Source organism: Ursus americanus, chromosome 6, assembly GCF_024610735.1.
Source record: "Ursus americanus isolate L20-20 chromosome 6, mUrsAme1.1.p, whole genome shotgun sequence".
Taxonomy (NCBI): domain Eukaryota; kingdom Metazoa; phylum Chordata; class Mammalia; order Carnivora; family Ursidae; genus Ursus; species Ursus americanus.
In genome coordinates this window covers 39470024-39497502 of record NC_142132.1, presented here as the reverse complement: position 1 = coordinate 39497502, position 27479 = coordinate 39470024, and the positions used below count along the sequence as shown (strand labels likewise).

The 27479-nt window shown below is 44.6% G+C and overlaps 1 protein-coding gene across 5 annotated transcripts in view; it reads right to left on the bottom strand.

The window, feature by feature from the left end:
• TMEM273 (transmembrane protein 273) overlaps positions 1-16549 on the bottom strand; it is a 34610-nt gene extending 18061 nt beyond the window's left edge. For all 5 annotated transcript variants that reach the window (XR_015724781.1, XR_015724780.1, XR_006781885.2 and 2 more), the window contains exon 1: positions 16411-16549. Coding sequence is in view for 2 of the 5 variants with exons in the window: in XM_045809963.2 (XP_045665919.1) it covers positions 16411-16456 (46 nt within the window). In the remaining 3 variants the exon portion in view is untranslated. The remainder of the gene's footprint in view (positions 1-16410) is intronic.
• Between the last annotated feature and the right edge of the window lie 10930 nt (positions 16550-27479).

Below are 27479 nucleotides of genomic sequence, written 5' to 3'. Positions count from 1 at the left end.
GTTCCCGTAAAAAGTTCTTACTTATCCTTCAAGACCTAGCACAAAGCCCCCTCTTCTGGAAGTCCCCTTTCTCTGTTTGTTCAGGATCACCCCTGCCCCCTTGTCGCACCTCTGCCCCCCCCCCCACCCCGCTCCACTTACACCGTGCGGCAGGTAAGCAGTTTCTCTCCAGGACCAGGACGACCCGCAAGATTCCTTGGAACTCAATCTCTCTTCCTGGGAGATGCAGAGAGAAGCTGGAAGGGGGGGACCTTGACCTAACTGGGAAGCAACCCCAAAACCACCAAGCATGAAACCAGAAGTGGCTTCGAGTGGTAAGACTGAGTATCCAGTACTGAGTGATAATGCGGGCTCGGGAGGGAAGTCAAGTTCAGCCAAGGAGACATGAGTGACCACTGCTCCTGTAACTCTGAGATGGGGAAACACTCGTGGCACACACACGGCACACACGTGGCTGCCATTTCCGTGGATGCCGCTGTCTTCCCTGCCTGAGGTCCCAGATCAAGTACGGCGCCTCGAGCATCCCACCAGGAGAAAGGATCAGAGCGGGAATTGGAAGTGCGGACGGAAAGGGAACAGTCCGATTATTTTTCACACGTGGTTTGATCCTGGGCCTCACTCTTCTCCTCTGAAAGTGGGAACTTTAGACCCTAACATGTAGAAAGGACTCACTGAGACAGCTTCTTTCTTTCTGCCTGTTTGTCCCCAGCCCCCTGAAATGTAAGCTGACCTCGGGGGTCCCAGTGAAACACAGGCGTGCTTCTACAGTCCAGCTGGCTGGGTGCTGTGGCTGTTCGATACCCCTTCTCCTCCACAGAGCAGGGTTTCCCCCTGCACTCTGCCTCTCTGCCGGGTCTCAGCACAGGAGGTCCGAATGCGGGACGGAGGCTTCAGTCCTCTCCTGAGCGCACCGCCGGAGGAGCCCCGGGCTGACCTGGGTGATGTGCGCTGGGCTCTCAAGTCTTCCCCTGACGCGGCTGTGACTTCCCAAACCTCAGGCTCCCTGTCCACAAGCCCAGGAAGCTCCCGAAACTGCTCTTGCTCCATCCCACCTTCCAGCCTTTTTGGCCAGACCGCAGCAGCCAGCTCCGAGTGAACAGGCCTCGCCGCTCCTCTCCCAGGGCCGTGGTGGTCCCCGCTTCCTGGGAAAGCTCCTAGACCCCGGCCGAGCACGCACCTGCAGGAGCCGTGCACGGTCCAGAGACAGAAAGTGAAAGGAAAACTGAGAAGCAAGGACGGCAGAGCAAAGACTGCTCTGAGGGGCCTCCGTCCGTGGCCAGAGCGCACACCGAGTCAGGCCACCAGCTCTGCAAACCCAGCCCGGCACCCCCAGGCCGGCCAGCCGTGCGCCTTGATGCCCGAACCTGCCCGCCAAGCAGGGAACTCCTCGCACGGGGTCCCCGTCACACATGGAAGTCTGCAGCCGTCAGCCATCCGGGAGGACTAGGGGAACCTCTTGGGGAGTCAGAGAAGGGCCCCTGGAGTAAGAATCATTTAAATTAAAAACAAAAGGACAAGTAGGACCTAGTGAAGATGGGGGGCCGTGTAATGGGGCCAGGCAGGGCACGTGTCCAGGCAGAGGAGAAGGCACCAGCCAAGGCCAAGAGGACTGGGAATAAAAAAGCCAGCTCAGTGAGTCAGAGCAGCAGGGGCACTGGTAAACTGAGGCTCTCGGGGTTTTCCCGAGGAAGAGGACGGGACAGCTAGCCGGGACACAGCCGCCCTGAGCAGGGGCTAGAGTCCGGAGGCCACCACGAAGAAAGAGAGGCTGACCCGAAACACACGGGAAAATGCCTCCAGCTTCCAGAAATAGCATCATAATTAAGAGGAAAATAATACTGGTGGGTGACCAGACAGTACCAAAACTTGTGCCCACTTTGTTTTTCCTGAGCAATCTTTGCTAATTAATTCTTAAAGATTCACACACTGGGATTAAAACACTCAGCTACAGAAGCCAAACTGATCAATACCTTTCCAGGCTAATGGAGGGGCCGGAGGCAGGGTGCCGGCTTCAGCCCAAGGTAGAATCAAGGGCATTCCAGGAGTGGGGAGCGGTCCCAAAGGCGTAGAGCCCACCAAGGCATCCCAGGCCCATGCTGGCCAGCGGATGGTGACATCAAACACTGTCACACCTGGCAGGGGTGCTGCTGAATCCTTGAGAGAGCCAGAGATGCTGGAAGCCAGGGGGAGCTTGAGGCTGCCCTGGTGGGATGCATGGTGGTGTCCGGGGAGGGCAGGACCAGAGGCCCGAGCGTGGGGACACCCGGCTAACCCTACAAACACTGGTTAAGGGGGTGGGTCCATCTTTGAATGTCTCCATGGGGGGCATGAACGCTTCATATGACTGACTCCATGGTGGGTAGAAAGGAATGACACTTGGAACCAGAGCATCTGACTCTCCGTTCTGCCACTGTTCAGCCAGCGGCCTGGGGCCAGACAGGACATGACTCGCAGCTCGGTGGCCACTCTCCAACGGGGCTGACCACACACAGGAAGCCTCAAGAGCCACACATAGGTGCTGTGAGGATCCCCTGAAGCTGTGTGGGCACAGACCTCAGGGGCAGGAGGGAGCTCTCCTCTACAGGCCCCCAGCCACCCAGTTGAGATGGTGTCCTTAGTGTTCCTAGAGGCCACAGGAGACGTGGGAGCACAGCAGGCCGGGAAGCAGCTCTGGGCCACACCCCAGGTCAGAAAGACTGTCCTCCCGGTCAACATGACCAGAAGCTGCAGAGCCGAGCAGACGCCTCCAGAAGGCTGTGTGAGGCCAGGTGGGGGGCAGCCACTCAACCTCGAGGGTTCAGACCAGGGAAGGCCCGTTTGTAAGAGCGCCTTTGCAGAGAGAGCAGGGGAAGCTGGAGGCCGTGCGGAATAACTAATTAATGATGGTAAAGTATTGTGGAAGGGAAAGCGCTGCATAACCGCTAAGTGGTGGGGTTATTATTATTCATGCAATATTCATACCATGCTCTTCAGCCTCTGAGAAGCTCCGCTCCGCAGTCCTCGGGGACCAGCTGAGGGAAGCATGTGCCCCGGGGGCGGGGCTGTGGGAGGACAGCTGGCCTGGCCCACGGGGAAAGGCCCATGACACTGCAGCCGAAACGGCAACCCCCAGCCAACATGAAAGCCCGGGGCTTGGGCGACACCCCTCCACCTGCCTCCATCTACCAGGACCGAGGTTCTCTGAGCCCTACTGTGTGCCAGAGTCTGTGCCGGGCATTTCTTTTTCAAGGCAGCTCCTAACATTTGCAGAGTCAAGGGCATGCCACAGTCTAAATATTTAAAAGTTAGAGGCCCATCCACACATGGCCCAGCCCACTTCCCCTCAGGGCCCTGCAGTCCACTCTCCAGGCATCATCTTTCCGAGGGGGAGGCTCAGCCCTGCCGAGGGCCCAAAGGCTGGCTGGCTGGTCTTTTGGGCAGAGCGGGAGGAAGCGGGGCCTGGGCTAGGCCTCCTGGATGTGAGGATGCTGCAGGACAGGGCCTGGCCTTCCACCCAACACCTCGATTTCCCCCCTGGACTTCTGGCCAGCGCTGAGGCGTGCCTCCCCAGCTAACCTGCCACGCGGAGGAAGGAAGTGAGATTTTCTGGCTATCTGCCAAGGAATGCCTGTTGGTCACTGAAATAAGAGCCGTCCCTCTCTTGCTGTCTAGTTCCCAGGCCCCCACAAGGCTGGGTTTCCTCCCTGGACAGACCACCCTCACTTTCAGTGGCCCGGTACACACACAAGTCCCCCTCCCTTATGGATGCACGCTGACCCAGTTCCTGAACTTCTAAAACACTTTATGACAAGACTAGAAAGAAAAAGTATGTGTGATATGGGGGCCTTTTAAAGCCAGAGTACGGACAGGGGCCTTTCTCTTGGAGGCCTTGGTCCTCATCTCTCCAGGGAGCCCCGGCAGGTGAGGGGCCATCTCAGGGTCACACACCTGAATAAGAGACTCCTGGGTTGGAGCCCGGGTCAGCCTGGCTCCAGGAAAGGGTCTCACGCTGGCACACAGGCTGGACAGTGGCTCCAAGTTGACCACGGTTTTTTCGTGTGTCACATGTGGCTCAATGACTAGGGTTCATACGCAGCTTGGAAGGATCTCTGTTCGTAGTGCCCCCAGGTCAGCTCAGGGATCCTCTCGGAGTGTCTCCAGAGCCTTCCCCGGGTCAGCCCCATCCAACATTGTGTTCTGTGGGGCAAAACCTGGGCCAGCCACAAGCTATGACAGACACCAGAACCTCCGACCTCAGGCCACATGCTGCTTCCAACAGGGAAGCGAGTAGGAGGCGTGCGAGGCGGCCCACAAGCCAGCAGGCCCTGCTGGTGTGGCCCTGGACAAAGCCAGCCTGTCTGCCCTCTCCCAGGGAGTCTGCCTTCAGCCAGCACACCGGCTATGCTGCAGCTGGCCGGCTCTCCTCCAAAGCTGTGGCAAAGCCCTGCAAGACGAGGCCCACCGTCCTCCCCACGGCTCACCAAGCCCTGTTCCTCTGCTGGCCCGCGCTCGCCTCTCAGCCTCAGCCCGTATTCCCCTCCACTCCGGCTACCCTGGCGCCTGTGCCTTGGCAGGGGCTGTCCTCTCTTCTTAGAACTCCATCCTTCCCGTCCCCACCAGATTCGTTCCTGCGCAAAGTGCCTGCAGACTGGCTCCCGGAAGTGGAGGGTCTACTCCAGGCACGAATCAACCCACAAACAAGTACAGTCGCTGGGCATTTGTGGGGCCGTGGCCTGGCGAGACCAGATCTTTGCCCCGACAGAAGTGACACTACAGAGGGGACAAGATCCCAAACAGGCAGCCATGAAGACAGATACTCTACTAGGATAGTGAGGGGCTCTGGAAGAGAGTCTTGCCCAGAGCCCTAGGGAGGAGGAGCACGGATCCCGCACAGAGCAGACGATACGTGAGGAGAAGGCTTCAAGGCTGGACCAGAACTTGACAGCTATTCCATGGAGCTGAAGAGCAGAAGCCTGGGGTGGGGCACGTGATGGGACTGGGAAGGGCCTGTGGTCACAGTGAACACTTTGGTCTGCCCAGGTAGCAGTGGGAAACTGTTAAAGGATTTTAGCCAGGCAGGGGCATAATCAGCTCCCACTCACTATGACTCCTCCTCGAGGAAGCCCTCCTGAACGCCCTAGTTTGGATCAGGGGCTTTTTCTCTGTCTCCCTCCACATTCCGTTCACCTCAGCACCTAAGACACCACATTGCACTGTCCTTCCTGTAGACTGTCAGCTCCTTCAGATCAGGGCTTGACTTTGTGCCACAGCAGAGGCTGATAAAAATCAGTATTTGCTTACTGAAGGAGAAAGCTCTGACGTCCGTGGGTCCCAGTATCATAGGGGGGCCCCAGAGCCCAGCTCCAGGCCTGTCACCTCTTCCCTGGAACAGCAACTTCCTGACAACATGGCCCAAAGGTCTGCATGGGTTTCTGAGGGGGTGCAGCCAGGTTCCAGGCAGAAATTCCCCAGCTGCTCATCCGTTTTGTTCAGACGAGCAGGAGAGAGCAAGCCAGTTCATCTTACTGAGAACCATTAGCCCGTTATTTAATGGAATCAAATTTAATAAAAGGAGCAGTTCAGGCAATTCTGCAGGATAAATGAGGGTCTGGTTGTGACAGAGATGCTTACACTGACTTTAAAGAGGAAGCACAAGTGGTTTAATTTGGAAGTGAGTGAAAAAGTCTGCTGATCTGTGTGATGGCCACACCAGCTCCCATCCAGGGTTCAGGGACCACCGGGAATTCCCAGCAGGCACTTTGCTGAGGTCACCACACTGCCCTTACCTGACAGCATTTTCTTCCCTCAGGCTCCCCCAGGATCAGTGCTGTGTGTCTGGGAGATGTTAAGGAGCCCAGAAGGCCCTCCCCAAAGAGCTTCCTCCAAATCGCCCATCCGCCAGGCCCTTTACAACTCATTTCAGACCTCCGTTTCTGGAAAGACAGACCAGGCTTACTTTTCCCTATTCTTCTCACTAAATATAGCTTAAAACCTAGATATTATATAAAAACACAAGAAGATCTTGAAAGATGGAGAGAAGAAGGCAAACGGGCTGAGGACCTTGGGAGCATATGGCCCGAGGTCGAAGTATGGCCATCACAGCTCATAAAAATAGAGTCAACAAAGCAGACTTTCATTCTCCACTAAGATTTCTAAATTCTGTTTGACAGTTTAGGCTAAAAAATAACATGTCTAAAGTAGTTCTCAATATATGTAGAGGAAATATTTAAGAGAGGAAAGGGACATAGAGATACAATTTCCACTTTTCGCTCGAGCTGTTAGAATGTTGACGACAGTAGATGGTGATACGTTATGTATATATAACGTAAGACCTACGACAACCACTGACAAGGCTATGAAAAGAAATATGTTCAAAAACACTACAGACAAATCAAACGGAATTCTAAAAAATGTTCCAGTAACACACAGGAAAGAAGGAAAAAGAGAAACAACAGAGAACAAGGAGAAATCAAAATATAGAGTGGCCGACTGAGAGCCCCAACATATCAAGAACTACATGAAATGTAAATTACTTATATCAACCAATTAAAAAAAACAGGTTTGCAAAGTTTATTTAAAAAATAATCAAACCATATGCTGTCTACAAGAAGCTCACCCCAAATACGACATAGATAAGTAGAAATTAAAGAATGAAAAAAGAAATCCATGTAGACATTAACAAAAAGAAAGAGGAATGATTATATTTGTATCAGATACATTGCAGAGCACAGAAAATCAGTAGGGCCAGCAATATGACATGACATTATATTACATTACATAATGATAAAAGAGTCAATCCACCAAATAGATGCGGTAATCCTAAATCACTATAATCAAACAACAGAGCTATAAAATATGTGAATCAAAAACCGATGACACCGAAAGGAAAAATAGATAGATGCACAACTACACTTAAAGGCTTCAATAGCCCTCTCTCAACAATCGATAGAACAACTAGACAGAAAATCAGTAACGATATAAAAAAATTCAACCATACTATCACACAACAGGACCCAACACCAGCAGACTATCCATTCTCTTCACTTAAATAAGATATATCAAGATATCTAGACTATCTTCTGCATCAAACATCAACAAAATTAGAATAATTTCCACCATCCAAAGCGTGATCACAAAGAACTCAACTGGAAATCAACAATAGAAAGACAACAGGAAATTTTCCAAACACTTGGAAAGTAACGATAATTCTACAAAATCCATGGGTCAAAGAGGAAGTCCCAAGGGAAATCAAAATAGTTATTAACTAAATGAAAATGAAAACACACGTATCAGAATTTGTGGGCATAGCTAAAGGGGTTCTGGGAGGGCAATTTATAGTAAGTACTAAATGCTTACGTTAGGAAAGAGGTAGTCTTTGAACAATAATCTCTCACTTGAAGAAACCAGAAGAACATCAAAATAAAGCCAGAACACGCAGAAGGAAGTAAGTACTAAAGACGAGCAAAAATCAATGAGTTTCAAAACACAGAAAATAATAGAGAAAATGAGTGAAACAAAAAATCCAATTCCTTGAAAAAATCAAACTGACAAGCCTCTAACAAGACTGACAAGGGAAAAAAGAGAGATGACACCAGTACCAGACGTGAAGCAGGACTATCACTACAGGTCTTACAGACTATCAGAAGGGTAACAAGAGAATACTATAAAAACCGGGTGGCTTAGGGCACCTGGGTGACGGAGTCAGTTAAGCATCCAACTCTTGGTTTCAGCTCAGGTCATGATCTCAGGGTCCCGAGATCAAGCCCCATGATGGTCTACACACTCCGTAGGGAGCCAGCTTGAGATTCTCCCTCCCTCACCATCTGCCCATCCTCCCCATGTGTGCCCCCTCTCTCTCTCTCATAAATAAATCCTTAAAAAAAAAAAACCTGGTAACTTAGATAAAATGGGCCAGTTCCTCAAAAAGTAACAACTGTCACAACTCACCCAGTATGAAATAGATACTTTGAATAGCCCTATACAATTAAGGAAATTGAACTCATTATCTACAAACCCCAAGAAAGAAATCCACAGGCCCAGACAGTTTCAGGGGAGAATTCTAGCAAATGTTTAAAGAAAGATTAACACCAATTATGCACAATCCCATCCAGAAAATAGAAGAGAAAGGAACACTTCCTAATACATTTTATGAAGCCAACATTACCATGACATTAAAACCAGAGAAAAAATGGTGCAAAAAAAGACAACTACAGATCAGTGTCCCTCATGAATACAAACCCAAAAACCCTTAGCAAAATATTATCAAGTAGAATTCAGCAAAATAAAAGAATTACAGATCATGACCAAGTGGAGTCTATTCAAGGATGCAAGGCTGGTTTGATATTGAAAAATCCATCAGTGCAATCCACCACGTTAACAAACAACAGAATAATAAAATCATATGATCATACTGAGTGATGCAGGAAAAGCAGCATTTCATAAGATTTTAAACCCACTTATGACAAAAATTCTCGGGAAACTAGGAAAAGAAGGAAACGTCATCAACTTCATAAAGAATCTACAAAAAATCCCACAGGTAACATCATACTTAATTATAAGAAACAAGATGTTTTCCCACCAAGATCAAAGATAAGGCAAAGCTATTTGCCATCACCTTATCTGTTCAACATAGTACTGGAAGTTCCTGCCAGTCCAATAAGGCAAGAAAAGGAAATTAAAATGGCATACCATTCAGAAAGGGAAAAATACGACCATTTGCAGATCATGGTCCACACAGAAAATCCCAAGGGATCTAAAAACTAACTCCTAGAATTAATAAGTGAGTTCATGAAGGTGGTGGAATAGAAGATTGACATACACAAATCAATTCTACTTCTATATACTTACAGTTACACATAGAAAGAGAAAATTTAAATACAATACAATTTATTATCACCCCCCCCCCAAATATTTAGATGTAAACCTAATAATACATGTGCAGGTCTCACATATCTAAAAATCCACATGGTGATGAGAGAAATAAAAAAGAATCTTAATAAATGGAAATACAAACCATCTTCAATAAAGATGTCAACTCTCCCCAAACTGATCTATAGATTTAAGGTAATTCCTATAAAAATCCTTGCAAGATTTTTTTGTTGATGTAGATGAGATTATTCTAAAATTTACGTGGAAAGTTTAAAGGAAAAAGAATCGCTAAAAGCCTTTTTTGAAAATGAAGAATATAGTAGGAGGAATCACTGTACCATCTCGAAACTTACATACCCACAGAAATCAGAACTGTGTGGTATTGGCAGAGGGACAGATCAATGGAAAAGAAAAGATGACCCAGAAATAGTCCACACGAGTATGACCAACTGATTTTGGACAAGGGAGCAAAATCAATTCAATAGAAAAGGGTCGTTTTTTCCACCAATGGTGCTGAGCAATTGAATATCTATAAGCAGCAACAGTAACAGTAAAGTGGCTGAGCTAAATTCACCAATGAAGTCCAAGTGGATCACAGATTCAAACGTAAAATATAATGCCATGCAACTTTGTGAAAGGTGAAATAGAAATAGGGTGATTTAAAAGGGATCCACGAGGCCATTATGGAGATGGACCTTATGCACGTCCTCGCTGGGTAGAACCATGAACTTTTGAACTGGGTCAGACTGCAGATATTGCAAGGACTCAGCTGGAACACCTACATCTTGCTAAGAGAAGTTAAGAGAAGGCTTAGTGATAGTCTTAGCAACCGATAATATTCAGTCAAGGTTACTTTTCTGCTCCCAACACCAATCAAAACTCTTTGTGAATAACATACAAGCATTCCCTTTGTCTTCGGAAACCCTTGACTTCTGTCCCCTGGGGGGAAAGGGAGGTGCACTATTTATTTTGTTGCCCAAAACTTCTGTGTTCCTGAGTTACAATTACAAGGCCCCCAATTAATGATTTTGTTTTTATTTTAGCTCAGCCTTTTCTTTGCTTTTCTTTCTTTCTTTCTTTTTTTTTTTTTTTTTTTTTTTTTTTTTTTTTTTAGTTGACAACCTTTAAGAGAAAACAAAAGATAAAATCTTGGGGACTTAGGGCATGAGCGGTGAAAATTTCTCAGACGTGCTAACAAAAGCATGATCCATAAGAGAAAAAAATATCAGTAAATTAGACTTAATTAAAATTAAGTACTTTTGTTCTGTGAAAAATCCTGTGAGGAAGATGAAAAGACTAGCTAGAGACGGGGAGAAAATATTTTCAGATCACCTATTTGACAAAGGACTCATATCCAGAAAATATTAAGAACTCTTTTTTTTTCTTGAAGATTTTATTTATTTATTTGACAGAGAGAGAGACAGCCAGCAAGAGAGGGAACACAAGCAGGGGGAGTGGGAGAGGAAGAAGCAGGCTCCCACCAGAGCAGGGAGCCCGATGCGGGGCTTGATCCCAGGACCCTGGGATCACGCCCTGAGCCGAAGGCAGACGCTTAACACTTGAGCCACCCAGGCGCTCTTATATTAAGAACTCTTAAAATTCAATAGTAAAGGAAAAACCAAGCAAACCAACTAAACCAATTAGAAAACCGGGAAAAGTCATGAAGAGAATGCCGGCTTGATCAGGACATTTCTCCTCACCTTCCTGGGGTCCTCCCTTTTTCCTTTATGTTTCACTGACTTTCTGAGTGACCCCACTGTTCTGTTTTCTTTTGTTACATGTGATAAATTGTTGCACAGCAAAGGAAAATGAACATGTCAAGAATTCTCTCTTCCTGGAATCCACTCACTGCATGATTGTGAACCATTGTCTTGGCAGGAATCTGAAACAGGGGAAAAGCTGTCAGGAAAGATTTTTACAAAGATCTCAGGGACTAAGAGCCAAGGAATAAAGTGATGACTTTGACTTGTAAGATAAAAACGAATTTAATTCTCTTTACCCCGGCCTCTGCCATCTTTTCATTATAAATTAAGGGGGGGGGGAAGCCTCTGCTTTCTCCAATAACTCTGGCTCTTTCAATGAAGAATGTTTTAGGCACTGGAACATAATTAAAGTGATATTGTATTTCTTTTATTATCACGATTATAATAATACATAGATTTCAGCGGGTGCTTTCCAACAGAATTAAAACGGAGACAGATGGCTGAATTTTGGTTGGAATTAAGAGTCCATAGGAATGTTTTATCTGGCAGCCTTTTAAAAAGGAAGGAGCAAACCTCTAAGAAAATACCTAGAAATTTCACCAGATATTTTCAATAGCTATTCTTAGAGCAATATTTTAGCAAAATTTAACAATATTGATCGGTTGATAGTTAAGTGGCAAATAATTTATTTAGAATTGTGACAACCTAATCCAAAATCTAGCTGTAAGTCTTTTGTCATCATGTCAAAAGAACACGAGCCTTTCTCAGATAGATATCTTCTGCTTCCAAATGTGAAGCCCTTCAAAGGACCCAAGAGCAGTTATGCGTTGTCTAACACAGAATGGATAACTGAAATCATTAGAATATCAGGCAAACTCCAACATGAGGAATGCTACAAAAGAAAAGGAGGTGGAAGCTTGTAAAATACCAGTGTCATAAAAAACAAAGGCTGAGATGTTCCAGGTAAAGAAGGTTAAAGAAACAAGGTTACCAAGTGTAACATCTGCCCCTCCACTGGCGCCTTTGCTGAGCACAGTGAAGGCTGCAAAGGGCACTGGTGGGTCCAGTGAAAATACTGGACTGTGATACATTGTGTGAAGGTATTTGGTCCATGATAACTTTCTTGATGTTGCTAACCGTGCTGTGGTTATGCAAGAGATTGTTTCTATTCTTAAGAAATACACACTAATGTATTTAGGAGTTAAAAAAAAAACCCATGATATATACAACTTACTCTCAAATGGCTCTGAAAAAAAGATGTGTCTCTCTTTCTATATATATAGAAGTATATATATTTATATCCTCATTCATTTTGTATAAATATATCTCTCTAGAGAGATAACATAAGAGAAAAAAGCAAATGATGTCATTTGATTAAGAAATCGGCAAACCATACGGGTGCTCTTTGTATTATTATTGCAATTTTTCTTTAAGTTTGAAATGCTCTTGAAATAAAAGAATGAGAGAACAGTTTAAAAAGTCATGTCAGTTTTCCATGATGACACTACTTTCTATTCTCAATTGGGAGGCAGTTTGGTATTAGAGCTAAAAGTACAGGTTTTCAGCATTGAACTGTTTGCATTTGAATCCCCGCATTTCCACTCACCTGCTATGTGACCTCTGATAAGCTACTTTATCATTTTGTGCCTCAGGTTTCTCATCTGTGCAATGGGCATGATGATAAGAGCATCTGCTTTGTGGGCTGTTGGTGAGAAACAAATGAGATCTACGTAGAAGTGCTGGGCGAGGCACCCTGCTCAGAATCAGCTCTCAGCAAGTGGGCTTTGATGTTGCTTTCAAGGAAAGCAATCTACGTGCAAGAGAGAAGGTGTAGTAAGAGCCAAGCTGAGTTTCATGTCAAAGAAAAAGAAGAGGGAGGAGAAGGAGAAGAAGGAGGAGGAGGAGGAGGAGAAGGAAGTGAGGAAGAAGAAGAAAGAGGATAGGAAGGGAACTTATCGACAAATTATCAAGAGTCATAAGCTACAGTGAATACAGCGGTGTGGCCTGACTCAACACAGACAGACACAAAGAGCGGCACAGAATGGGAATCCCACTAACGGTTCAAATATGCATTAAATGGGTGCAAAATAGAAGAAGCCCTGCAAAGCGGGGGGAAAGGAAAGACTGTGAAATAAATGATATGAAGACAATTGAAGTTTCAGATAGGAAAAAAAACTAAAACTAGATCCTTTGTTTTGGACATACTCAAAAATAAATTCCAAATAAATTAAAGGTGCAATCATGGAAAATGCAACCACTTTAAATTAAAAAAACAAAAGTTTCTTCAACAAGAGAGAAAAACCAGACACAACTAAAGTCAAAGAATAATAAATGTGATTGTATCCCATTTAGAGACTTCTGCAGAGCAAAGGATGCCACAAAGATAAAAGATAAGCAACATACCGAGACAGGATATTTGCAACACATGACAGAGCCAAATAATTAATATCCAGAAAAAATACATAAAAGACCAATAATGAAAGAAAACCACAGGAAATTTACAGAAAAAGAAACCTGGCTGTCTGATAGACAGAGGGAAAATGGTTATTCTCACCAGTAGTCAGGAACGTGCAACCTAAAAACTTGGAGATAATATTTTACAACTCTGATTGGCAAAAGACGAGAAGTCTGACACAATTGAGTATTACTAAACCCGTAGGGGGACAGAGAGGTCCAGATCCCGCTAATGGAGAGCAATTTGGCAATATCCAATGAGAGGAGAATTGGGCATACCCATGACAGCAATACCTCTTCCAGATTGTCTCCCAGAAAACAGCTGCACAGGGCTTCTAGAAGATGGGGCTGAGAAGGCTCATTGCAGCATCAGCGACCGTGCAACAAGTAAGGACGACCAAAATTTGGTCAGCACCAGAAGGTACAACTAAATTATGATGTAGTGTTTCAACAGGATCGTGTAGGGAATTGAAACAGATACGTGTGATCTGTCTGATCAGCGTGGGGCGCTAAGGCAGCATGTTGAGTAGGCTGTGGTGACATTTATGTCACACGTTGAACCCCTAGAAAGCAACACAGGAAGGAGGCACGGTCAAAGCAGGGGTGCTCTTGCCTCCGGAGGAAACAGGAAAACAAGACAGAAGAGGGGAGCCCAAAGGGCATTAACTCCATTCCTGACATTCTATTTCTTTGATGGAGATATTGATTTATCTACTTTCAAATACATGTATCTAAAAAAACAGCCAAATTTTAAAATGCATTAATTTGAGGTGTTGGGTCCATGAATATTTGTTACATTTATGTCAGTCTTAAAAATGATTTTAGAATATTAGAAAACTGGTTTTCCTAAAACTCTCCAACTATTCTGTGTGCGGGAAATAGTGGCTCATGCAGGCCTGGTCGCACAGGAGTCACTAGGGAGAGATGTCCCTCTTCCTCCTGTATCCCCGAGAGCCCTCATGCACAGCTCTCGCATATGCCCTGGGGTGACTGGCCTGGTCACCTGTCCTCTATTAGTAGCTGTCGCTAGGTAATCCCCCAGGTTCCTTTCACCAGTTTGTAAAGGAAAAGCTCAATTATTTCTTAAAACTTTCAAAGGCTCTCATGCTTTTTTTTGGTGCATAGAAATTTATTTATTTGGTATTAAGAATATATATGATCATTATGAAAAATGTCAATATAAAGAAACAAAAAGATGCCTCAAGATCCTATTTCTTAGAAAGAATAAAAAGAAACTATTAACAGTTTGCTCTATTTCCTTCTAGTCAATTCTTGGACAGGCAAGCAAACACATGCGAAATACAATTCCATACCGATACCACTGTAACTACCACTTTGTCACTTCTCCTCTGCCCATGTCAGTTCTGACAAAGTTATGTCTTTCATGTAAACATATTGGATATCGTTGGACACATTCGAGTTATATTGGTTTAGCCAGATTCCAACTGAAAATCATTTCTTTCTGGTTTCTACTGGGGTCAGCCGTGCTGAATAATATTCTTAAATATTTAGGGGAGCTTTTACCCAATTATTTCATCAGGATGAGTTCTCGAAGGTGGAATTTCTGGGTAAAAGGCTGTGAACAGCTTGCATTTTGCTACATATTGTCACATTGCCTCCTGAGAAGATTGGGTCGATCCGTGTTCCAAATATCCGATAGTGAGTGCTTACCTCCTGTCCCACACTAGCTCCGGCTTTAAATGTGGGCACAGACTGAGTTCTCTCAATAGCCCTGTGAGGTTGGTACAACCGTTATCCCCAAGCTACAGATGAGAAAACTGAGCACGGTGAGGATGGACAGCCCGCCCAAGCTCCCGGGGCTGGTTAAACAGCAGAAGAAAATGAACAGTCAGGCTGTTGAGAGCAAGGCACACAGTCCTAAACACTACTGTCTCTACCAATAGCATCGGAAAACGCTAACTGGCTGTGATGCCTTGGCCAGCTAATTAAAACCTCATCCTTAAAATGCAGATCATGGCGAGACTTATTTCATGAAGTTGTAGTAGGGACGGAAAGAGCTAACGTAAAGTGTTTAAGAGAGTATGCAGCAGGACGGAAGCACTCAAAAATGTTACAGGTTACTCTTTCTTTTATTATTTGGGACCTTGAGCATTTTCAAGACTTAGCCTTTGTTTGTAATTCTTCAGCAAGCTGCCTGATTGTATCATATGCATATTTTTTTCCACTGGATTTCTTAAATTTAACTTCCTTCCCCCACCCCTCTGCCAGGACAGACTGGCCTGTCTATCTAGATAGGGCAAAAGCAGAAACAGGTTAAGACGCCTGCCACCTTCTGCCACGTTAACTGAGCACACTTTGCATTTTCTGCCCTGAACACACTTCCTTTGTGCTTGCTGGTTCTAACCGCCCCTCGTTGCCATTGCCGCTGGTTACACGTGCCCATTTTCAGGTGTAAACTGGTAGATGCCCTCTGCCTGGCATGATAACTCCAGGAAGCCATGGTCTTTGTTCACTCTGGTCTGGATATAGGCTTCAGAGAGTCCTGCCCATGGGAATAGCATTGCCCATGTCTGGGATACAAGCTACTGCTTCCTCAGACAGAAGATCAGATCTGGAGATGGACTGCCTGCCTTCCAGGCTTGACCCAGTGCAAGTTCTGGGAAACAGTATCTCTGTGCAGATGAGGAACATTTGTTGCCTTTTTAAGAAATAACAGTTAATGTCAAAGCAGGTTTTGCAAAGTGCGTGTCTCTTTCATCTGTTTATCTCTGTCTCTACCTATCATTCTAACCATCACTCTGTGCCTCGATCTTTATCTCTCTTGATTTTTCCTCTCCGTCTGCTTCTCTGCTCTTACAGTTCTCCCTCTATATCCGGCCCTACTTTTCTACTAGTCCCTGCCTTTCTCCCTTCTTCCTTCTTTTGATGCACAGAATTAAAGATGACTTCAAAAAGCCGGGATACCTCTGGGAGCCTCCTCCACTCCATAATAAGACTGCTTCACTGCTAACTACGGAGAAGCATCCATATATGTACGTTTTCTCATTTGATGTAATTATTTTGGTTTGACTTAATTAAATTGAACTTAATTTGCATACAATCCTAGAAGATATGCATTATTATCCCCCCTTTTATGGGTTCAGAACCTGAGAGAGGGTCTAAGAAGCTTGCTGCTGTCAGCAATGGAGCCATGACTCAAAGCCAGATTTGTCTAGGTCCCAAGCCCAAAGCTCTTTCTACCACGTGACCCTTTCCTGTTCTCCTCTGGCCCAGAAGCATTTGTCAGTTGCAGCTGGAATGAGGCAGAAAAAAGCATTGCTCACTGTCTCATGTCTCAAAATGAGAGAAGCCGTCTATCCAAAGGGACACATCTGTGCTTGAGGGATCCCACTCACCCCTGCCACGCGAGAGTCCCGTCCACCCCATCTCTGCATTCCTCACTCACCCAGGAGAAGGAGGAGGGCTCTCAGCATGCTGGCCCCCGAGCCCATGCTGGCTCTGCTTTCCTGGCTCCTCTCCGAACAGGGACTGCAGGCTGTGTGACCCAAGGCTGAGAGGGACAGGAGCACAGACACGTGACAGACAAGGAGGAAGCTGCCTCCACAGCCAAGAGGCGGCTCAGTTCCTCTTGGCTCCGTCAAAGGGCAGGGCTGAGGGACGCCCCTGTTGTCCCGGTTCTGTCATCCGTGGAAGGGAGCTAGCCCACGAGGAAGGCTCCCTGAGGCTTTTGGGGGTGCTGGTTATCACCCCACCTATCTCCTTTAACCCATCCCCCACTACCACCACACATACACAGCATGGAACGGAAGTGCCCCTGGGGGCAGATTTTTGCCCAAAGACCCAGGCTGCTAAGTCTCGGGGGGGGGGGGGTGGTGGGCAAAGCTGGTCAACATGGATGTCCAGGTCCTACAGCAACCCCCATGGCCTTGCGTCAGGGACGGGAGGCCCCCCACCAGCCCTCAGTGCATGCACCCCAGTCACTGTTTCCTGTGCCTTGCACGCCTCTCAGTCTGGGGAGGTGGACTCTCTTCTCAGAATAACATTTTTAATGTGCAAAATAAAGTAGCTAGGATCAGAAAAGAAACCAGTTATACTGAAATACAGTTATCAAAATATCGAGAAAGCTGACCTACGATATGGAAATATTTGTGCTTCTTTCTCTGCACCGTGAACGGCAAGATCTAGCCCAGGTGCAGTATGCCCACAATCTTGACACCATGACAAACACAAACGATATTTAGAGACGTCTGTACCAGCTGGAATGTGCAGGAAAGAACCCGCAGTTGCTATAGCAATAAGTCACCCGTGTGGCAACACCGCGTGGCTTATTGGTTACCCTCACGTTAGAAAGACACATCAAGCTTCCATTAGGGGTTCAAGGACAAGGATGTGATTTTTTCCCATCCACGTTCACAGACCCCACATTAAGCCCCTTATGCTGGAAGACCCTTGGTTCTCAACAGGCTCAAACCAACAGATGTGGGGCCACGTGTTTCCATACTTCGCCTTGACACTTGCCTGACAGTCGAGCCACCGACTCCAACGTGCAAGAAGCCTCACTTTTAAAAACGTACAGCCACTTAACGACACGCGTTGAGCCCCGTCCAGATGAGCGGACAGCGGTGAGCCTCTTCTCATCCTCGAGCTTCCTTGGCCAAATCCCTAACCCAGCTAACTCGCTGAGCACGGTTGTTCCTCTGAGCCTCACGCAAGTGACGGACATGAGCGGAGCAGGCTGTTTGTGAGAAAAGCCGTTTGCTTCGTGTTGGTTCCTTAAGGTTCCATCCTTCTATCCAGACACACTTTATTTCATCCGAAACACTTTGGGTCAGTCTTCGCCTACACCAGGAAACATATTCCCTCTTGCTTCTCCTGAGACGTGGGAACTTTTTAAACTTTTACCCCACTTTTTTTCCTTTTTTTAAATTTACATTCAATTAGCCAACATATAGTACATCACTAGTTTCCGATGTAGAATTCAGTGATTCGTCAGTTGTGTATAACACCCAATGTCATCACATCGCACGCCCTCCTTAATGCCCATCACCCTGTTACCCCATCCCCCCACCTCCCCTCCAGCAACCCTCAGTTTGTTTCCCAGAGTCAAGAGTCTCTAGTGGTTTGTCTCCCTCTCTGATTTCTGCCCATTCAGTTTTCCCTCTCTTCCCCAACTGTCTCCTGCACTATTTCTTATATTCCACGTATGAGTGAAACCACATGATAATTGTCTTTCTCTAAATGACTTATTTCACTTAGCATGATGCCCTTCAGTTCCCTCCATGTTGATGTAAATGGTAAGTATTCATCCTCTCTGGTGGCTGAGTAATATTCCATTGCATATAAAGAAGCATCTTCTTTATCCAGTCATCTGTTGAAGGACATCTCAGCTCCTTCCACAGTGTGGCTATTGTGGACATTCCTCCTATGAACGTTGGGGAACAGGTGCCCCTTCGTTTCACTACGTCTGTATCTTTGGGGTAAATACCCAGTAGTGCGATTGCTGGGTCGTAGGGTAGCTCTATCATTAAAGTCTTGAGGAAACTCCATCCTGTTTTCCAGAGCGGCTGCACCAGCTTGCAATCCCACCAACAGTGTAAGAGGGATCCCCTTTCTCCTCATCTTTGCCAACATTTGTTGTTTCCTGTCTTGTTCATTTTAGCCATTCCAACTGGTGTGAGGTGGTATCTCGTTGTGGTTTTGATTTGTATTTCCCTGATGGCTAGTGATGTGGAGTATTTTTTTATGTATCTGTTGGCCATTTGGATATCTTTTTTGGAGAAGGGTCTGTTCATCTCTTCTGCCCATTTCTTGACTGGATTCTTTGTTTTTGGGGTGTTGAGCCTTTACCCTACTTAGTGGAGATGTTTGTAGGGGATAATTTCACTTCCTGAGCAAACTGCACGAGAATGCCAGCACAAGCCACGTGAGTCATCGCCAGCGGCTGGTGACCGTGCAAGCAGGCCCAGGGCTGCCAGGTGCACAAAGAGGTGCCGTGTTCTGTGCAATCACTTTTTGAAATGTTGGCAACTAATTGTAAAATGTTCTTACATGGGGCAGGTCAAACCAGACAAAACTTATGTAACTTCTGCTCTAAAATACCTCTGGAGGAGCGCCTGGGTGGCTCAGCCGTTAAGTGTCTGCCTTTGGCTCAGGGTGTGATCCCAGGGTCCTGGGATGGAGCCCCGCATCGGGCTCCCTGCTCTGCTGGGAGCCTGCTTCTTCCTCTCCCACTCCCCCTGCTTGTGTTCCCTCTCTCGCTGGCTGTCTCTCTCTGTCAAATAAATAAATAAAATCTTTAAAAAAATAAAATAAAATAGAAATAAAATACCTCTGGAGACGTCTTCTGGGGCTCAACCTTTCATATATAAACCCAGGAAGGGAAGTTCCTGCAGCAACTTCTGCTTTTCACCCCGCCACAACCTCCTGAGACCGGAAAAGGCAGCATCTGCCACCTGCTTGAACGGAGAAGAGGGAAATACAGACACCAAAATTGTCCTATAAACTAGAAATCTGAAAAGATGCCCTGACACCCAGGCCGTGACCTGGGTGGGATGGGGGGTCTCCATGCAGTGTGATGCCCCCCCCCCCCAGCCAGAGTGGGGACCCCGCCCCGGCTCCTGTCACAAACGCCTGCTTCTTAACCTGAATCTGCTCCTGCGGCAGCGGTTGCGATGACGCCCACGAGACTGGGAGCCTGTGACGGCCGGACCAGGGCACCTAGTCCTGCGCCCGACGCAACTCAAGAGCTCCGCGGTGGCGCATCAAGGAATCCGGTTACGTGCTTAGCGCCCACCCAGGCGGAGCCAGCCCGGCCTCCAGCCTGCGAGCCGGAAGGACGTGGACTCTGCCCGCGATCCGGAGGTCACCTGCTCCGCCAATCCGAAGAGAAGGAGCCCACGGCCCTGATACTCCACAGGGGGCTGCCCCTCGTCCAGCACGGTCACCATCCGGCCTCAGGAGCTCCTCTCTTCCCCCAGCGGCGCGGCACCAGCCGCAGAGCTCAGAGTCATACCCCAGGTGCCTGTAGCGCCCGTCGGGAAAAACTGCCAGCTCCACCGTCCTTCTGCGAGGTTTTTAAAAATGAAAGATAGGGGAGATTTGAAACTCTCATGATCTATTGGGCTTCAGTAGAACTCGGCGCCTAACAGTTAGAAAATAACTATTCTTCTCAAGCCTGCACGCAATATTTACAACAACAAAAAATCACTACGTCTGAGCCATGAAGGAACTCTCAAAAATGTCAAAGAATGGCTGACATACAGATCACGTATTTTACCCCAGTGCGATTGAATCAGGTGACAGTCACAAAAAGTACCTTCAGTTTCCATATGTTTTGGAAGCTTTAAAACACATTCCTAGGTAACTTGGAAGTCAAATAAAAAATTACAGTAGAAGTCAAAAACAGCCAGAACCTAACGATAATGAAAATGTTTCATATCTGCATGTGTGGATTGCAAGTAAAGTATTAATGAGAAGGAAAGGATGTAAGTACTTGAGAAGAAGGGCTGAGAAGGACTGAGCTAAGCAACCAACTGGAGAGGTTTGGAAAGAATAAGCCTAAGAAAAGGCAGAAGAAAGGCAATAATACATGTGAAAGCAGAAAAGAATAAACCAGAAAGCAAAGACTTGATAGGGAGGGTCAACAAGTCTTAATTATTAAACAGCTAATAATATGAAAATATAAAAAATAAATTAAAAATAAAAAGGTAATAATATGACAAACTTCTCATACAATAGAAAAGAAGAAAGAGAGAAGATACAAATAAGAATAAAAAATGTGGTAAATACCTTCTAGTGAGTTAAAATAGAAAAACCATATTATTATCTCAATCAATGTAGAAAAGTATTTAATAAAATTCATCACCCTTTCACGATAAAAATATCTAATCAACTAGGAATGAATAGGAGAGTTCTTTACCTGATAAAACATTCTACCTCAAAAAAAAAAAAAAAAAAACCCAGCAAACATTATTATGGTGAGCCACAGAGATGCAATCTCTTTAAAATTAGGGATAAGAAGGTATGCCCTATGTCACCATTTCTATTCATCATTGTCTGGAGGTCTGGTTAGTGCAGATTTTTTTTAAAGGAGGACCATGAAGAATAAGCACTGAGGGGGCGCCTGGGTGGCACAGCGGTTAAGCGTCTGCCTTCGGCTCAGGGCGTGATCCCGGCGTTATGGGATCGAGCCCCACATCAGGCTCCTCCGCTGGGAGCCTGCTTCTTCCTCTCCCACTCCCCCTGCTTGTGTTCCCTCTCTCGCTGGCTGTCTCTCTCTCTGTCAAATAAATAAATAAAATCTTAAAAAAAAAAAAAAAAAAGAATGAGCACTGAGAAGGAAGCAAAAGCCTATATTCTCAGGTGATCTGTTTGTTTATACAGAAAGCCTCTAAGAGTCAAAGACCACTTGTCAAAAATAATAATATGAATGAATATAAGGTCACTTTTTTTTTTAGTAGACTTCACACTCAGTGTGGAGCCTACTGCAGGACTTGAACTCACGACCCTGAGATCAAGACCTGAGCTGAGATCAAGACCTGAGCTGAGATCAAGAGCCGGATGCGTAACTGACTGAGCCACCCAGGTGCCCCAATATCAATATTTTTTTAAATCCACTGGATTGCTATACACCAGTAAAGAACAGAAAACATATTTAAAGAAAATAAAAATTACACCACCACCAATAATATGTGTGTACATACACAAATATATATGGAAATAATAAATCATATATGGAAAACAATAAATATATTTAAATATATAAATTTATATAGTATTTATATGTTATACACATATTTTTATATATATTAGGAATCATTGTAGAAATATTTATATTTTATATAATATAAGCATATTATATCTTATATAATATAGATATGTAATAAATATGTCATTATAATATATGTTATAAATCTAAGCAAAGTTGCTCAAGACTTACATGGAGAAAACCTTAGTTAACAGAATCAAAGAAGACTTCGACAAGCAAAAAGTTTGTCATATCATGTATAAGAAAACTCCAAAATCTTGAAGATATCAGTCCTTCTCAAACTGATGTATCAGTGCAGCCTGGTGCTCAAGCTCATTAATAACCAAAAAAATGAAAATCAAGACCACAATGTGATATTTTACACTTTTAAAATTGTTAAGAATAAAAATCTTAAGTAGTACGTTTGGAACAATATAGATGAACCTGGAGGACATTATGCTGAGTCAAATAAACCAGATATAAAAGGACAAATGCTGCATGATCTCACTTACATGTAGAATCTAAAACAGCCAAACTCACAGAGGCAGAGAGTAGATTGGTTGTTTCCCTGGGGCTGGGGAGAAGGGAAAACGGGGGGGTGATGGTCAAGAGGTATAAAATTTCAGGTATGCATGATGAATAAATCTGAAGACCAGCAATGTGAATGTAGTTAACAATACCGTATTATATGCTTAAAATCTGCTAAGAGGGTAAATCTTAAGCATTCTCACCACGAGAAAAGAAAAAGGAAAAGAAAATGGTTAACTATGTGAGGTGATAGGAGCGTTGATTAGCTTGCTTGTGGCAACGAATTCACATATACCAAGTATCAAGTTGTATACCTGAAATGCACACAATTTTTATTTGTCAATTATACCTCAGTAAAGATGGGGGAAGCAGTCTTGGGTAATGCTAAAGTTAAACTGAGATTGTGGGGGAGCAGATAGGGTATAACATCTTTGTAAACAATTTTCTATTCTCTGGGAAACTTGAAGGTTTGTTTATCATAGGATTCAACAATTCTACTCCTGGAGACATAACCAGGGACATTCTTAGACCTGTGCATTCAGAGATACAGAAGAAAACATTTATAGAGCATGTTTGAAATAGCAAAAAAGACCTTGAAAGAACCATGAAACACATCCACAGAAGAACGAACAAATATATACTATTCTATAGTTATAAAAGTGGATACATTATAGCAACAGACAACTTGGATAGATCTTAGAAAAGTAATACTGTGTGAAAAATCAAATTGCAGGGACGCCTGGGTGGCTCAGTCGGTTAAGCATCTGCCTTCAGCTCGGATTACGATTCCTGGGTCCTGGGATCGAGCCCTGCATCAGGCTCCCTGCTCAGCGTGCAGTCTGCTTCTCCCTCTGCCTGCTGCTCCCCCTGCTCATGCTCTCTCTGTCTGGCAAATAAATAAATAAAATCTTTTAAAAAAAATCAAATTGCAGGGGCAACTGGGTGGCGCAGTCGTTAAGTGTCTGCCTTCGGCTCAGGGCGTGATCCTGGCGTTCTGGGATCGAACCCCACATCAGGCTCCTCCGCTAGGAGCCTGCTTCTTCCTCTCCCACTCCCCCTGCTTGTGTTCCCTTTCTCGCTGGCCGTCTCTGTCAAATAAATAAATAAAATCTTCAAAAAAAAATCAAATTGCAAAAGATGACAGAATGATACCGTTCTCACAAAGCATAGAAACAAGCAAAACTAAACATAAAGAGTCTAGGGAATACATGTGTTTTTTTCATTAAATACTATTTTTAAATCATTAGAATGATAAACACATAATTCAGGAGAAGGGGTGGATAAGGCAAGAACACGCAGCAGGACACAGAGGTCAAGTTCTAGTTCTTTAATTGTGAGTAGGCACTTCGGTATTTATGTTATTATGATGATTCATTAGTAGGAAGGATACATGCTGAGTTTTCCCAGATTCTAAGTCCTATGTGCATTATCTCGGTGCAGTTATAAGAGCATCGCTTTTCATTCCCAAAGTTTTGACAAAGGCCAAAAAGTTTGGGTTGTAAATTATATGGTCTCCTTATTCATAACTCCTTATTAAAGATTCCATAATTTAAATGTCATCAAAACAAATATTAATACTAGCAGAATTGTTTTGATAGAAATTCAAATTAGTTGAATCCTTCTAGTCATAAGTATCAATAGATTTAAAATTTTACACAAGCTTTCAAACATTAATCCCACTTTAAAAAACATATTTAAGCCATTAATTAAGCAAGTGTAGAAGGATGTGTAAAGATACTCACCATACAAGTTTTTAAGAATTAAAAAGCAAATGACAAATAAAGACGAGAATCAGCCTAAGGGGGCCCACGTACATACTGAAATAGCGGACTGGATAGTGTATACCAGCAAATGTGTCCCTTTACCTGCGTCAACTAGCTCGAGTTTCAATAAGCAAATTGGTGTATGTATCTGTTTCCAGGAAAAGAAGGAAGGTGAAGAATGTAGACAAACATGGTCAGTGGTGCAGCCCACTTGTCCAAAGCCTTTTGCAAATAAAGAACAGTGTGACCTTTGACTATGGTTAGCGGAAATAGTAAAGTAGGTATGCGTGCATTCGGAGGTTGGCTACAGGGACTCCCATACATAAATGTGATCTCATCTTACCATAAACACATGTGTATTGTTGTTTTAACATTATTTCCTGATTATAGAAATTACATTTATGCCTTCACATACATATGACTTCATTTCTTTCCCTATTTTTGCATGGCTGAACATAGCTCTGCTGCTGACCCAAGAATAATATTGTGTTTCTAAATTTTCTCAAATATGGCCAGGTCATGATAAAAAGTATAAAGTCCATTAAGGTACTAATGCAAATTTCATTATTAAAGTAATCGATCTTGAAATAATGAAACTACTGAAACTAAAAGCAACTTTCCTTTTAAATTTTTCTCTAGTGCGCCACCGGAGCCAAGGAGCTGCACATCCACCAAAGCAACTTTGGGGAATAAAGCCGGTTCACAAGCACGAGGCCCTTTTGGTTCAGGGTCTCATAGCTAAAGAAACCTAGGAGTGGCCTGCTAGGGTCCCCACTCAAAGGACGTTCTGGGGACAGAGCGTCTTTCTCAGGCTGGGTCTCCAACCTCATCCACACTGGGCCATGCACAGGCTGTTGGAGATTTAGGGTACTATGGCATATGCAGTATTTCCCACACTCTTGAAAAGAGGAACTTCGTTCTCAGCCCATATCTCCTACAAAACAGCAAAAGTTGGCATTTATCAAATTGAAAATCAGCAAAAATGCAAACTACCCGGATGCCCTGTTTCTTGACTTCAACCTTTATTAAAGGATTGTCTGCTCTCTGGGCATCTCAGATGATGATGCAAGAAGCTTCATGGAGAACACTAGCAAACCCTGCCGCATTTTCTCAGAAGGAATTACAATTTTCCTGGCTTCTCGGCTTGAGAAATGAGCCTTGAGTCATCCACAGAGTCTCAATTTGCAAATGGGATTCTGCCCTAGAATCACAAGAGCTTAGCATAAACACCATTTTCTTTGTATTAACAAAGGTTGTCAGATAAATACAGATTCCAAAAATGGGACCTACATGAAAAATCTGTTCTTACCAACACAAACCCAAAGATCTAACTACTTGGGGAATATTCCTAACAGGATATTGCTAATTAAAGCAGTAAGACTTGGGATGGAGAAGAAGATAAAAATTTTAGAGAAAGAGTGTGGGGTTGAGTCAGGCTTTTTAAAAAGAAATTTAGAGGGGTGCCTGGGTGACTCAGTTAAGTGTCAGACTCTTGCTTTGGGCTCAGATCATGCTCTCAGGGTCAAGAGATGGAGCCCCAGATCAGGCTCCGCCCTCAGCAGAGAATCTGCTTTAGATTCTCCCGCTCTCCCCCTACTACTCCCCCCCAAATAAATAAAGAAATCTTTTTAAAAAAAAAATTAGAAAAGAAATTTAGAGTCAGCTATAATGTAGTGATTAAGAGCACAGACTCAGGGCCAGATGGCCTTGACCCTAAACTCAACCTCTCTGCATCTAGTTTCTTCATTTGTGAAAGAGAAATAAAAATGTTGCAAGGGTTGTTAGAGAAGTGAGGGCTGTTGTGAGGAGTAAGCAAATTAATACATATGAGCCCTCCTAAAAAATGATCACCGCATTGTGAAGTGTAAATGTAAGTGGTTGATGTTATTTTTTGTAACGTTGATTTACAAAAGTAAACTCAATTGCAAATGACCTATAAAACAAATATTACAAATCTGTACAATGGGTGACTTAAAAAAATGGAGACTTACCACGTTCCCTCATAGACTAGCATAGGGTCCCCCACAGACCAGCACAGGGCTTCTCGCAAAAAAGGGAGAAGGGACGCCTGAGTGGCTCAGTTGGTTAAGCATCAGCTCAGGTCATGATCCCATGGACCTGGGATCAAGTCCCACATTGGGATCCTTGCTCGGTGGAGAACCTGCTTCTCCCTCTGCCTGCTGCTCCCCCTGCTTGTGCTCTCTCTCTCTCTCTGACAAATAAGTAAATAAAATCTTTTTAAAAAAAGAAAAGAAAGAAAAGTGAGAAGATTGGGAAATCCCTAGGCTCTAAAGTGAAAATTGTGGGAAAACCTTGTGGAGATAGAAGGTGGTTGGGTCTCAATTTGTGAATGTAGGAAATGGCAGCCTGGAGCCGAAAGGCCCAGGCACCCCAGACCAGGTTTAGGCTGGTGGGGAGCTTTCTACTTGACCTACCTTCACCTGAATTGCCCAGATGAAACAAAGGATCAGTGGGGCCAGATGCAGTCATGAGTTGTCGTCAGGACAGCATTGAAGGGAAGGGTACCAGTGACACCAGGGGGATTGACTGGCCAGCCCGTGAGCACACTCTAACACTACTTCCACCCCTTCCTCACCTTAATACACAAAGGCCTTCACCATGGAGGCCACTTGATTCTCAGAACTGAGAGGAAGTCCAAGTTACTGAGTGGTCCCAGGAGGGCTGTGAAGCCTGGTGGCTGGGGAGTAGTGGCAGGCAGGTAAATAAGTGCTTGAACCCAGGTCATAAAGCCAAGCAGCCCCCACCCAACACACCCCAACTCTCTGAGTGAAGCTCACATAGCCGGATCATGCTTGCAACTGTGGCTCATGTCCCCAGCCAGGTCATGAGTTCACAGGGAAAAATAAGGAGATAGTTGAAAAGCACAAGCACTAAGTATGAAAAGCAGAAAAGCTAAACATATGATGACATAAGAATTAGCATCAGTGGTCCAGGGGGAAAAAAAAAGGATAAAAAAAAATACCCAAAGAGATAAGAGAGGATATTGGAAACATTAAGCAGAAAGAAGCAGTTTATATTAAAAAGAAGAAAAATGGAATCACTGGATATGAAAGTTTGTAATTAAGGAACACTAGAGAGGAGATGAATAGAAGGAAAATACAGCGGGAAAATTAATCAGTGAGCTTTGAAAGATCAGGTTTAGGAGCTCTCTCTGAAAACATCAGAAAGAGGAAAAAGAATAAGAAGGTGGATGTTAAAAAGCTTGGAGGACAGAAGTGAGAGTGTCAGCATTAACATAATTGCAGTAAGGAGAGAAAAAACTGAGTGGGGATATTTGGAGAAATGATACATTAAATTTCTCAGATACAGAGATTAAAGATTCAGACTGAGATGGCTCAAGGAATGTTAAGAAGGATGTCTTAAGAGAGAAAAAAAAACTTAGGTATGTTTTAATGAGATTAAATAACATCACAGAAAAAGAAAAACTCTAAGAGCTTCAAGAGAAATGTACATCAC